Genomic DNA, 13,188 nt, shown 5'->3' with positions numbered 1-13,188 from the left:
GTCCTGCTGCCATTTTCATACTCCACCTCACACTCGCCACCACCGTTAGATTTCTTACTTTGAAAGTATTTCACTAACTTGATTTTTAATCTGGGTATTTTGGTTTCTTCGAGTTCAACGAGCAGAGGATAGGAGTGTACGCCGGCCATCTTCACAGGCCGGCTGCTGTCTGCTCTGAACTAGTTTCACTTTTGTTTCCTGTGAAACGAAACGCAGTTTTTATTGGCGTGTTGTGGCGTTTGGCCTTAAAGGGTTGGCTCAGACCGGGGTGCAGCTACAGAGAAAGGGCTGAAAAACACCTTTTTACACTTGGCTGCAGTCCACGGAGGCAGTTTGGAGACGTCCGCGCCCTCTTTTCGTTCTTTCGCTTTCTCCTTCAACTCGGTACTTTCCAGCTGAAAGTGTGCGACGGTGAGTATCTGGCTTCTGCGCAATAAACCTCTCTATTCGTTTAAACTAAAACCTATGTTTTATCTAAGGTAGTCTAGTGTGTGTTGTTCATGGATTAGGTTTCCAGTCACCAGCAAAAGCAACTTTCGTTGACTGGTTGCGTGTTATGTTGCTCGCTTTTCAATGTATAAAAAGGACGCAGAAACGTCAAATGTTTGACAGTTTCTTCATTTATACTGGTCTACCCGGTAAAAGAAAGTTCTGAATAACGTTAGATCAGCAAGCTATGATTTTTATCTCTCTGCGACGCAGTGCACAAGTAGTGAGTGAACTGCAAGAGACCCCAACAAAACAAAACCTTATACAATGCTGACTTAGTTTTGTTTTCTCTACGTAAATTGTACAAATGTAACATGTTATGAAAATATATAAAGTTCTTTAGTACGGAGTCAAGCGGTGTTCAAGCACACGGAAAATTGTCCCGACGTTGTTGTTTGTGGAGCAGGTAAATTATTTCTGAGTGGCCTAAAAGTGTCCGTTGTTTGTCTCTGTCTCCCTCTGCTGCAGTGACGATAGGACAGAAATTCACACGGAATTTTACTGGGTAGGTCACCTGCAACCACGTGAGCCGCATAAACGTATTCTCCAATGCCAAACAGGCTATTTTAGACTTGATAACACCACAAAAATATAGAATACATTATTTAATATTCATATTATCATTATTATTATCCACAAAACCTACAGTGGGTGGGATCCTAGTTGTTGCATTTTCAGTGCAAATTAAAGTTACCACAGGCCGCAGACAGTGAACAGATCGTTTGACTGCATTGTTGTAATCTCTATAAAATCAGCAATAATTAACAATACTTTGATTTGCTAATAAACTCTATAATGCTCTAGTTTGATATTGAATGACATCCTTTATGTAAACACTGCCACTCAACAGTGGGTGTCACTTAGAATTGCCTTTTTAAAAGCAAATTTGAATATTCTAATATAACATGAAATAGATCAGAAATTTTCTAAATATAATAATTAAATAAACAAACTTTAAGTATATAGCACCTTTCATAAACAAATTTAATACCTGGTTTACGAGATAACACAGCAAAGAAAAATCAGTTATTGATTGTGTTTTACTTGTACATGTTTTTTAGAGAGTCTGCTCAAATATATATCTTAGCTAATTACATATTAGCTAAAATGCTTTCATGATTTATTACTTACTAAAAAGGCAAACAGAAAACAGCAACAAACTCTGTTTTAGGTGTGATGCTTCTGTCATTCTTTGATTCACTGACAGTCTTATTCTGTTCAGGAACCATGGATTATAAATCAGATATTGCTCTTCGTGAATCTTCACTCAACATTGTAAAACAAAGTGGACGTGCTCTGAGTGATATCCTCTACAGCAAATTTGGATGTGTGGCCACCTTCAAAGGTGTGGATTTTGAGAGCGATGCGAGCTTTGGACAGCAGAAGAGGCAGACTGTTGCCCCAGAGAAGAGGTTTTCTGTCAAGTTGCGTGCAGGTGTTGAGGTGTCCGTGTGGAAGGCTGATCTCACCAATTTCCCAGTAGAGGCTGTTGTCAATGCTGCCAACTCCAGTCTTCATCATGGTGGTGGCCTTGCTCAAGCCCTATGTGAAGCTGGTGGTACTCAAATCCAAATGGAGAGTGACAATTACAAATTCAAATACGGTTCCTTACCAACAGGAGAAGCAATTGTCACTAATGCTGGGTTGCTGCCATGCAGGAAGATAATTCATGCTGTTGGTCCACAGCTCTCATATAACCCCCTCTATTCTGAAGTTTCTCGTGCTGAACCATTGTTGAAAATAACCATCACGAGTATTCTTCAGAAAGCTACAGAATATAATCTGGACAGTGTTGCCATTCCTGCTATAAGCTCTGGATTGTTCAACTACCCCTTGTCAGACTGTGCAAAAACTATAGTGTCAACTGTGAAAGACTACTATGAAAGATTTCCCCATCGACAATTTCCTACTAAGATCTTCTTTGTAAACAACGATGAGCCAACAGTAACAGAAATGCACATAGCCTGCCGTTACATCCTAAGTCCCAACCAATCTAACCCAAGTTTGTCATACAGCCAAGCAGCAGAAAGGAACACCAGGAGTGCTGCCAAAACAGCAAGCATCCAGATTGGGAACGTTCTTATAACCCTGAAGAGTGATAAAATTGAGGATGAGAAGGTAAAGTCTTGTACTGTTTCTCAATTGCTATTTTTATTAAACAGCAAGTTAGCTTGTTCTTCACATTTGTTTTTGCTTGTTTTTGTTTACTTTTGTGTGCACATTAAGTTACAGTAGTGTATTTTTATGGCCACTGCTTTTACATTGTGTATTTTCTTGTTCTAATTTTTTTTTCATATAATAATTGTTCTTGCATCCTCTCAGACAGATGTCATTGTAAACACAGCATCATCTGACAGAAACCTGAAAATGGGTCAGATCTCAAAGGCTTTGCTGAGCAAAGCAGGCGACAGAATGCAGGATGAAATACTAAAGGCTCCTGGGCAACGAGTTGTCATTACAGGAGCGTACAAACTACGGTGTAAGGAGGTGTTTCACACTTTCTGCAGTTTCCATAATCAACAAACAGCAGCACACAAGGTAGATTATAACATGAAATCTTGTGTATCATTTTCATAAAAGTCAAATGCTGATATATAGACTATATGGGCAAAAGTACTGGAACTACACGTTACACACAGGAAGATAATTTCATAAACTGAGTTGTGGCAATGGTGGCATGCTATGACAGAATTATGTTTAACTGAGCTCTTTAGAATAACCCATTTTTTCCACAAATGTTTGTAAAAGCAAACTAAATAGCTAGGTGCTTGATTTTGTAGACCTGTGGTAATAGAACTGAATTGAACATCTAAATTCAGATTAAAAGTTTTGGCATAATACTTCTGTCCATATAGTGTAATATAGTCATTGTGTGATACATTCCAAACTGTAAGGACTTTCATTTGGTTTATATTTGTAACTCTAAAGAAAAAGCATACAATATAATATCACAATTATTTTAAAATACAGTTTAATCCTTGGAAACACTTTCGAACCAAAAGATCATAATATATTTTTCTGAAAAATCATGATAAAAATTAAAAAAGATGCTTTTTTTGGACTATAATAAGAGCTTGGATTTTCTTTCTCTATTCTCTTATTATTTCATTGCAGTCCCTTTCTGATTCAGTACGGGAATGTTTATGGATGGCAGTTGCAAATGGCCACAACTCAATCTCCTTTCCTGCCATCGGAACTGGACACCTCGGGTTTCCTAAACAAGAAGCTGCATACATAATGTTAGAGGCAGTGGCTGACTTTGCCCAAACAGCTCAAACAAAGATGGATGTTTACTTTGTCATATTTCCTTCTGACCGTGACACATTTCAGGTTGTATTTTGCATATTCTGTCAAGATTTTAGAATTTTACGTAACTATCACTGTAATAGATACATATCGGTAATTTGTTGTGGTGGGAAGCACTGTTGCACCTCCTGGAAACTGTTGACTAGGTTTGTTTGGCAGTGTTGCAAGTGCAACTCATGTCATTATTGTTTTGTTAATTTTTTTTTAAATAATATATTTTTAATTACTTTTTCTTTAAAGGCTTTTGAGGGACAAATGAAATCTCTCCAGCACAAAATCTCCAACTCCAGCTCCAGACAAGGTAAAACAGTGAAGCAGTGCTGCTCCATTAGAACATTAAAAAACAATACATCAGCATTTTTGTTTTCTTTTTAGATTATTTTCACTACCTTTGTAATGAGCATTTTTATTACTGATCTAAGTTCTGGTTTGTTTTGATCAAAGTCCCTATATTCAGTTAATTAACTACCTGTAAAACCATAGCAAGTTAAAAAGTTAAAACTAATTTTAAAAAGTATTTTGTTTCAACAGTGTACATTTTGTCTTTTAAAGATATTTAATGCTGTTTTACTAATAAATACATTCACCCTGTAAGAAAGGTGTCAAGAAGATATAAGCATAAAAACATGAAAGAAATAAGAAAGCTTGGTTGTTCATCACTGATTGTTGTTATGGTGTTTTCTGTAAAATCCAGCAAAACTAATGTAGAAAAGTAAATGCATGGAGGGATGGTTATAATTTTATTAATCCCATTCAAATATAATTAAAATAATAGTAGCAGTGATTTTTCTCTTTTGTGTTCTCCACCAGGATTTGATAACAAAGAAGACTTTAGATTCAACAAAGCTCCAACTCCACAGATCAGTTTGAGAAGTCCTTATAAAGAATCACTACATGAGGCTGAAAAATGGCTTGATCATCTTCTCTTCAGGCCCTCTCGCTCTGTGGTTATCTACAACAACTTCATCCAGCACCTCAGTGAGAAGGAATACCTGCAGCTCTCTCGTCTAACCAGAAAGGGTGTTAAGTTTGAGGAGTTTTTGTCCAAGGGTCACGCCTGCCTAACAGTAGATGGGGATTCGGCTGAGGATGTTGTGGGAGCTGCGTTGCAGGTGGAGGCCATGCTCTCCACTGTCCAGGAGGAGTTTGCCAGAGAGGAAAAGGATGAAATGTGCAAGTTGTTAGCTGAAGTGCCTCGTGAAAGAGAAAGAAAGACAAAAACAGTGGACAACTCAAGCTGGGAGTTCAAAGAAAGAATATCTGATTTTAGAAATCTTGGTCTGTGGATATTAAAGGTAAATTATGTTTCATAAAATGTTCCTCAACTTTTCGTGGGTTACTATTAAGCTTAGGGATTTGGTTGCTTATTAGTTTCTTCCTCTATATAAATAAGCCTTGTGCCTTATTTCAAAATGAAATGTTTTATTTTTAGGTGGACAAAGTGGAGAACTTAAACTTGAAGAAGCTGTTTGACCTCAAGAAAAACCAGCTGGGATGCTCCTCCTCTGAGAAAATGTTTCAGCGCATACCTGCACAGTTCTGTGAGATGGTTAGCCAGATTGGTTTCCATGCAGAGTGTGCACCACCTGAAGGTATGCTAACATTTTATATATCAAAGCTACAGATAATATCATAAAAACACACCTAGTAACAAAAGATATTTATCCCTGTCTGGATCTAGACCCAAAATATGGAGAAGGCATCTACTTTGCTGGGACAGTGAAGGAGGCCATGGATGTTTGGAAGGAGGAAAAGAATAAGTATTTGTACTTTGTGGAGGCTGACGTGCTGAGAGGGGACTCCACAGAGGGTCAGCGAGGTCTCATTCTGCCACCTGCTAAAGGGACAGATCCACAAGTTAGGTATGACAGTGTGAGTGGAGTGTCTGACATCTCTGTCATATTTAGCAGTTATCAAGCCCTTCCCCGGTACATCATCACCTGTGAGAAAAAACAAGCTCAAGGATATCCAAAATGAGCATATTTACTGTTAGAAAAAAAGAAATGTTTGTATCAGTTATAGACTCGATATAATGGATATTAGTAGCAAAATATGAAGGAATGACTGGGCTTATTTTTCTCATAATGTATTGCTGAGTAATGGCAGCAGCAAGTTATCGAAATCTATTTTATCATAGCACTGCTGCAAGGAGTAGAACCAATCATATGTTAATAAATCAAGATTGAGCTTAATAATGTGCGTTTTATATCAACAACACTGTAGTTTTTACATTGAAAGGGTTCATTTGTTTAGTGGCATCTTGTGACTTCATAAATTTAGACATGATTATAACAGCAAATACCACAATAAATATGAAAAGACTTTATTCTAGCTTTGCTTGTCCATAAAATAATGGTGGTGGTGGTGAACTCCATGATGAATGGGAGAATGAGTCATAATGGACATGAGTAGTTACAGTTTTCCTGTGTTGATGTCAAAATAAAATGTAAATTTATTGTTTGTTTGAGGAATCTGGACTTATTTTATGTTTTGTTTTTATATTTTTGTTGTAACAACATTTACTGAAATATGGAAAAACAACTATTAAACACAGCAAAGCTTCAAGTGTGTCCAGATTTTTTTTTTACTTAAAGCTCAACAACAAAACCTGATCAACTACACAAATTTAATAAAATAAAACACAATTTAAACAACTTACAAAATGAAATACATGTATAAACATTATTCCTGTATACACGACACATGAAAAACAGAGTGAGAAGGTAATCATAACTATACAATGTCACAGTCTACTGAGCATGAAACATTTTCACCTTTCACCCTTGAAACAGTTTGACAGGAAAAACAAATAGTGTGTCCGTTTCACGAAGCTTTCAGCTGCATTTCAGTTCAGTTTCACAGACATCATCAGATGAAGTTTGCTAAGTTGGCCAGATTTACTACATGGGGCAAAACGGCATGTGAGCTCAAAGGTGTGGTTAACTTTACCAATGATTTACAAAACGTATTATGTTTCCAACACACACACACACAGTCAGCTCATTTTAATATCAAGCACAAAAATAACAATTGGAAACATTTCATGTTTTATTCTGGATTAAATATTATCAGGATTAGCAATAAATTGTGTTGCAAACATTAGTAAATCAATTTGTGAGCTTTAAGAGTTCTCTGTATATTTTGCACCTAGAAAAAGGAACTCATAGAAATATATGCAGCAGGGTCAAAAATCTCAGTTCAAAATCTCCTACATGCCATGTTGTCACTGCGCTCTCTTTCTAAATACCAACAGTACTTTCTTTAATGCCTAAACCCAGTTTGGATTGGCTCAGTGTTTGAGTAAATCTGGGTTCCAATTTCTAACAGTGAGGATGTACTCGCACACATCATGGCTGTCGCCTCGTCACCACTCCACTGATCGCCTGCACTCACCCTTAACAGTGTGGGCTCAGAGTGTGCATCAGTGTGTGTCTACAGTGACGTTCATGATTTTATGCATCCAGTTTCATTTTAAAGTGCTGACACTTCATCCTCTCATATGCCTTATAGATTTGTGAAGTGCTGAACACAGTGATTTTCACACAGGCAGCTGTCATTGAACAACTGCCGGAGTTACATGTAAGTACTTGTGCACGATTAGTGGTCACATAACATGCACATGTTGAGTCCAACTGAACCTGGACTGGAGCAGTTCATGTAACCCTGCCGGGGTGGAGCATGCAGCAGTCTGGTCAAACAAACTGGAAAATGGGAAACAAACATACTCGGGCATGGCACAGCTTTCTTAGTGTGAGTACAGCCTTAGTGAACGTCTCTTACCAAACATTTGCTTCACATACACTGGAGAAATCCTTAATATTTAATAACCATGATTTTATTAAAATATTTTTAGCTCAAATTCTGTATTATCCATAGACTGCATGTATAAGATGGACATAGCTTCCATACTGGTAAAATGAAGCCAATGCCTTAACCTGCATTCTTTCTAATAGCCAGCAGGGGGCGACTTCTGTACTTGTAGTTAGCAGGAAAAAAACTCAACAGATTTCAGTGGAAAAGGAGCCGTCTGTCATTTGAGCTGTGACCTCAGTAAACACTTCATTAATTAATCAATGGTATCAATCACTACATTTACATCATATCTAATACATGATGTTCAGAAAGACGATAACGGGGGCAATGACCGATCGACCCCGCTTCTGTGACACCTGGTTTAAAAACCCTAAGAGGGTCACAGTGGACAGCTGAAGGGTCCAAAAATGTGGCTTTGACAAATGTGGGTGACATCACAGTGGCTTTGTCCATCATACACTCTATGATTCTACCGCATGAATTGACAGCACAACACAGTCTCAGATCTTTCTAAAGAGAACCGAACGTCTTTAAAGTATGTTTGGACATCAGTGAGTGATTGCAGCTGTGTAAATGATTTATGCCTAAGTGGAAACTGAGAACAACGCACCCTGTAAATATTCTGACACATCAACAGCAGGCCGTTGGAAGCTAATCACTTCATATCAACAGAATTAACCAATGGAAACACAAAGCATGTAACAGGCCAACACCAGAACAGGAACCAGTCCACTGCTACATTCAAGGAATAAAGTTACCCTGTTGTTGAACCTCCCACTCCACAACATTTGAAAATACAAGAAAGCTAGCACAAAGGTAAGAGAGAATGAGGTGAGGGTTTACTGGGACAGCTCACTGGTAACATTTGGCTGTGTGATACAGTACTTCTTCAAAAGCAGCTGCTCGTGTTAAAACCCTGGCTGAGAGAGAATAATGTGGCACATCTGGACTCCCGTGTTGATGATATTACTGAGATTAATAGTGTTAATATGATTATAAAGACCAGTGTACACATCAAATATCCAGTGTGAACATTTGGAGACAGTAAATGCTTGTTTCTGGCATTAGTAGCTGCCCTCGGTCTTCTAAAACTGCTCAAACTTAGCTTCTGTCTTCAGCTATGCTATTTACAGGACAGCTTTCACCAGTATATATATGGCTAATATACTCCGCACACTACAGCAGCAATGCATTGTTTCTCTCAGTTGGTCCCTGACTTTATCAGCTTTAAATCACCTCGCGCCCTCACTCGGCGTCACAGATACAAAACCAGATCTCTGCTGTCATCCAGCCGCAGTCACGCTCACTCCGTGCATTCAGCGATCTCCGTGCCGTCCACGAGCAGCGTGTGAATGATCCCGTCTCGTCTCTTCCCGCTGCTCACAGCTTTCACGCAGCAGTTGTGGTCTCCGAGTGTGAAGTGCGTCTCTGTGCCGTCGTCCACGAACTCACCCTGCAGGCGCAAATCGCAAAAGCGTGAACTAAGAAAGGAAGCGTCCTGTTCCAAACGAAAATAATGATCCAATATGATATCCCAAAAGAAAACAATGCACCGCACCACACAAGCATCCAATCAATTTATATTCAAAGGCAATGAGCAGATAAAACAACAACCAGGAATACACAAACAATCATCAGTAAACAACTTATGGTTTTACAATTGTAGTTAACCAAATTTTAATACACAAAACAAGTACACACAGCCTAATCCTTAATGTGAATGCCTCCCATTAACATAAGCACTCTTTAATGAATCTATGATTTATACCATCTCTCTTGCAGGGTCCCCGGGTCACAGACCCCTAGTGGTCTGTTACTAAGGGAACTGCTGCTCTAATAACAACCTGTATTATGTCACTCGTGTTTTACTTACTGCAGTCTCAATATTTTGTCCGTTACACCAAACATCCATGGTGTCTTTCTCTGAAAGTAAAAAGACAGATTTTTTAAAATTAATATTTACCAGATAAGCAATTAAAAAAAATGTAAGTAAACTGGCCAACACACAGCTGCTGAGCCAGTGAGAGCAGGTTAGTGACTAGCTTTAACTTTAGGTGTAATGTTGCTGGGTGCTGGGATGAGAAAGTTTATCTGACTGTCTTGTGGTTTCCAGTCCTAGTCTGACTCATATCTATTCTGCGTATTTAATCACTTGTAGGTGGTTTCTGCAAACTAAGAGCCAGATTTATGGTCTGCACTAGCACAGAATTCTCCGCTTGACATTATAAAACCACAGCTGGCATTTGTTAAAGAGCCACAGCATTCACTTTGTGACTGAAAGGCGATGCAACGTCTGATCTGAGCAACGCCCTTGTTTGCCTTAATCTTTATCTGCATTCATCTGCTCTCTGCAGTGAAACACTAAACAGAACTAATAAAGTTCCTTTCACTGAAGGCAGGGAAGAGAAAAGACTTCAGACCTGCAGGACCACATGAGTCTATGCACAGACTGAGTTATAAAGACAAGAAAAATGGAAAATGCCTCCAATGGCAGAACACTGGCTGCTACATACTGAGTAAATGAGTAATTACACACAATTACAGCCTATTAGCGTTCATTTCACAGAGATATTATCTTTGTGCTAATCTAATATACTGTTCATGCTGTATATTATTCCAAAGAGTTGCTGAGCTCTGTTTGGCTACTATAAATCAAGTCTTTGTTTGTTTCTGTTTCTCAACAAGAACCAAATTCAGGCTGCTCAGTTACAGCAAAAATCACAACCACAGTTATCTTGATCAACATCAGGGTAATGAATATTTAACATGATAACCTGACTTTTAATAAAAGTTGTATTTACTGTTTCTTGCCAGAATCCTTTGAACAAAGTGTTTCTGGATTAATTTACATTTTCCTGTCTGTCTCAGTCTACATGCCAAAGCATTCTTAGGCATGATACTTAACCCCAAGTTGTTTTTCAATGTGCTCATCAGAGTGTGACTGTTAGATGGAAAGCACTTAGGTGTAGAAGTGCTTGTATGAATGTGTGTGAATAGTTGAACAAGACATGCTGGATAAAGCATAGTACAAAATGTACTACATACAGTGAAAGACAAACCACAGAGATTGTTTTTAATATAAAGTTTAGTTTAATATTTCCATTCTTTCCCAGCTGGGATATCTCTGTTACAAATGCAGACAATGCACAGTGGCTATTTGCGACATGTGCTTTCAAGGCAGTTTGCCACTTGATCCACTGTAAGCAGCAGAATTATATGAAGGATTAACTCGCCCAGATCACAGACACGGCTGTATATGGTCCAAGCTTAGAGTAGTTAAGGAGCTTAGGCTCAGCTACTGCATAATATTAGAGGGTGGCTGTGAAGAGGCATAAATCACACTGTGCTAAATATCAGGTCTATATCTATCCTGACTGACTATGTAGATGAATTAAAGCTTTATGTATCTTAGATATATATTTGTATTTTATAACCTATTAAAGCTATAAAATAAGTTGCATCTTTTCTCCTATGAGATCATGTTTTGGGTTGTTGGGAGGGGTTTTTTTGCATAATTTTTGCAGAATCTTGAATATAGAGCTTTTCTGTATGAATAAAAAAATCATAATTATAAGCTGTCACAGTAACAGAAGTAAAAGGACAAGAGCTGAATGATACAAACACTGAGAGGAGCTCACCCAGGACCACTCTGCAGTCAATGCCGTCTAAGTTGAGCAACCAGGTGCTGGTGACCTTTGACCTGTTCTCCATGTACTTCTTCAGGCTCTTCCCGTTGATCTCCAGGGTGTACTCATAGGCAAAGCCACTGACTGCATCTATATTGATGGTGGCTTTGGTGTCTGAACTGCCCACGCTGAAAGTTTCCTTCCCCACCAGTTTGAACATCCAGTCCCGTCTCAGGACCTCCTGGAGCATAAATCAGAAAATCACAGGAGCTGATGAGGCTGACCTCAGAAACACTCAAATAAACTCAAATAACTTAATAAATAAGATTAGTCCAGCAAAACACGTCCAGTGTTTCCCCGGCTAACAGTATGACTGCACACCTTTCCATCCACGTAGATGACCCTCTTTCCGGTGGTGGTCCCGTGTTCAAACTCGATTCTGTGAACTCCATCACTCAGCGCCACCTCCCACACTCCAGCGAGATCATTAGACATCGTGAGTCCTTCAGAACCTGCTGGAGAACCAAACTACAGCGTGAATCGAAACCAAGGGCAGCTAATACCCTGTGCTAACCTCAGCTGCTATTAAAGAAATGAAAGCTAACAATGCTCGTATCTCTGCGGCTCTTAGCCCGCCGGCACGAATCCCCCCCGGCTACTTCATTACAGCAACTACAGCTACGACGTTAGAGTATTAATAACAAGTTATAACTGTGACAGAAACACGGCTAAAGAGCGCAGCTACAATGTTACTCTTTGTGGCATCTAAACTTCCGGTTTCGGGAGTGTTATTTCAAAGTAAAAGTGGAAAAACGGGTGTCAAACCTCAAAGAGAATCAGAATCAGAATACTTTATTAAACCTTGAGGAAATTGTGTGGTTATAGTTGCTCGAAGAAGGAAGAACAGTAACTGTCTAAACTAAATTAAATAATTTAATATATTATATAGTTATAAAATAGAATTATATATATATATATATCACTCAAATTAAATATATATGCTTGAAATTGTACTGTAAACTGTGTTGTTCACACTGCACAGGTTGTGCAGATATTAAGGATGTGCAGCTACTGCAGTGTGTACTGAGGATTAGATCGAAGAGCCCACTTCTAGGCCTTTTCAGAGTGTGATTACAGCTGTGAATTACAGATAAGCTATTAATAAGTCATTGATTACTTTCTTCTTATAATAATTATTATTGTGACTAGTATTATAAAATGAAAAAATGAAATTCCTGGAAAATAACACTATAACTCTATCTAGACACATTATATAACTTATTATATTAAGGTTATTTCTCGTAAGAGACTTTTTCTACCTCAGGCTCGTCATCAACTGTTCTCTAAAAGGAGTGCTTATTAAATAAGAAACACAATTCAACAAAATAATGTACACTTTTGTGCTGTCTGGACAGCTATTTAAAGGGGATTGATATAAGAGATATCACTGAGATGTTTTTCACACCTGAAGCTCTGGTCGCGTCTATCGTGTTCAGTGTGTACGCACCGTTACAGTTTCAGCTTTTTTTTTTTTAATTTCTTTTAATGGTGGTTTTGGTTAATGTTTAACACAGTGAAAAATCTTTCCTTGAAATGTTTCTTTAATATAAGTTATTATGCCATGTTAATAGCCTCGCCCATCTGATGTCACATGCACAAGGAGCAGAAAAATATTATAATGAATATTTAAACTATTAAATTGGTTGCTAAGAGAAAAAATTTAAAATAAAATTGGGGAAAACTGTGTTAAACTGCCTTCACATTGAAACACTTACTAACGCTGTTGTTTTTAAGTATTTAAAGACCCTTAACTGCGATTGTTAACCACTTTAACCAGCACACATAAAAAAAATCAGCATTCACGCACTTATATTTTTTAATTTACAGCTTGACGCAATTTCTGATTTCACAGTAATATGAGAAAATTTTATCATATGGGTCATATGATTGTTGG

General features: G+C 38.1%; 2 protein-coding genes across 3 annotated transcripts; one reads left to right on the top strand and one right to left on the bottom strand.

Moving 5' to 3' along the window:
- The first annotated feature begins 6 nt into the window (after positions 1 to 6).
- Positions 7 to 6,360, top strand: parp9 (poly(ADP-ribose) polymerase family member 9). Of its 2 annotated transcripts, XM_005751129.1 has the most exons (9): positions 7 to 411; positions 958 to 994; positions 1,712 to 2,607; positions 2,812 to 3,027; positions 3,604 to 3,819; positions 4,036 to 4,096; positions 4,606 to 5,090; positions 5,228 to 5,387; positions 5,477 to 6,360. In XM_005751129.1, the coding sequence occupies exons 3-9, from the start codon at positions 1,717 to 1,719 to the stop codon at positions 5,770 to 5,772; spliced, it is 2,325 nt and encodes a 774-aa protein (XP_005751186.1). In that variant the 5' UTR covers positions 7 to 411; positions 958 to 994; positions 1,712 to 1,716; the 3' UTR covers positions 5,773 to 6,360. The 2 variants fall into 2 exon arrangements, with proteins under 2 accessions (XP_005751186.1, XP_005751188.1); XM_005751131.1 differs by lacking the exon at positions 958 to 994.
- A 34-nt stretch (positions 6,361 to 6,394) lies between these two features.
- LOC102206830 (fas apoptotic inhibitory molecule 1-like) lies at positions 6,395 to 11,999 on the bottom strand. The gene is made up of 4 exons (XM_005751128.1): positions 11,616 to 11,999; positions 11,247 to 11,475; positions 9,482 to 9,531; positions 6,395 to 9,061 (listed from the first exon to the last, which is right to left on the bottom strand). The coding sequence occupies exons 1-4, from the start codon at positions 11,727 to 11,729 to the stop codon at positions 8,912 to 8,914; spliced, it is 543 nt and encodes a 180-aa protein (XP_005751185.1). The 5' UTR covers positions 11,730 to 11,999; the 3' UTR covers positions 6,395 to 8,911.
- Between the last annotated feature and the right edge of the window lie 1,189 nt (positions 12,000 to 13,188).

Source organism: Pundamilia nyererei, unplaced genomic scaffold (genome assembly GCF_000239375.1).
Source record: "Pundamilia nyererei isolate P.nyererei 1_Seehausen unplaced genomic scaffold, PunNye1.0 scaffold00300, whole genome shotgun sequence".
Classification (NCBI taxonomy): Eukaryota; Metazoa; Chordata; class Actinopteri; order Cichliformes; family Cichlidae; genus Pundamilia; species Pundamilia nyererei.
Note: the sequence above shows the minus strand (reverse complement) of the source record. Positions and strands in the feature narration are given on the sequence as shown.

Excerpts from the sequence above, each read along its gene's own strand:
- parp9 (XM_005751131.1), top strand. The coding sequence starts at position 1,717 with ATGGATTATAAATCAGATATTGCTCTTCGTGAATCTTCACTCAACATT. Across the intron at positions 3,028-3,603 it reads AACAAACAGCAGCACACAAG|TCCCTTTCTGATTCAGTACG; the intron begins GTAGATTATAAC and ends ATTTCATTGCAG. Across the intron at positions 5,091-5,227 it reads TTGGTCTGTGGATATTAAAG|GTGGACAAAGTGGAGAACTT; the intron begins GTAAATTATGTT and ends TTTTATTTTTAG.
- LOC102206830 (XM_005751128.1), bottom strand. The coding sequence starts at position 11,729 with ATGTCTAATGATCTCGCTGGAGTGTGGGAGGTGGCGCTGAGTGATGGA. Across the intron at positions 11,476-11,615 it reads TCATCTACGTGGATGGAAAG|GAGGTCCTGAGACGGGACTG; the intron begins GTGTGCAGTCAT and ends TTTATGCTCCAG. Across the intron at positions 9,062-9,481 it reads GACAAAATATTGAGACTGCA|GGTGAGTTCGTGGACGACGG; the intron begins GTAAGTAAAACA and ends TTGCGCCTGCAG.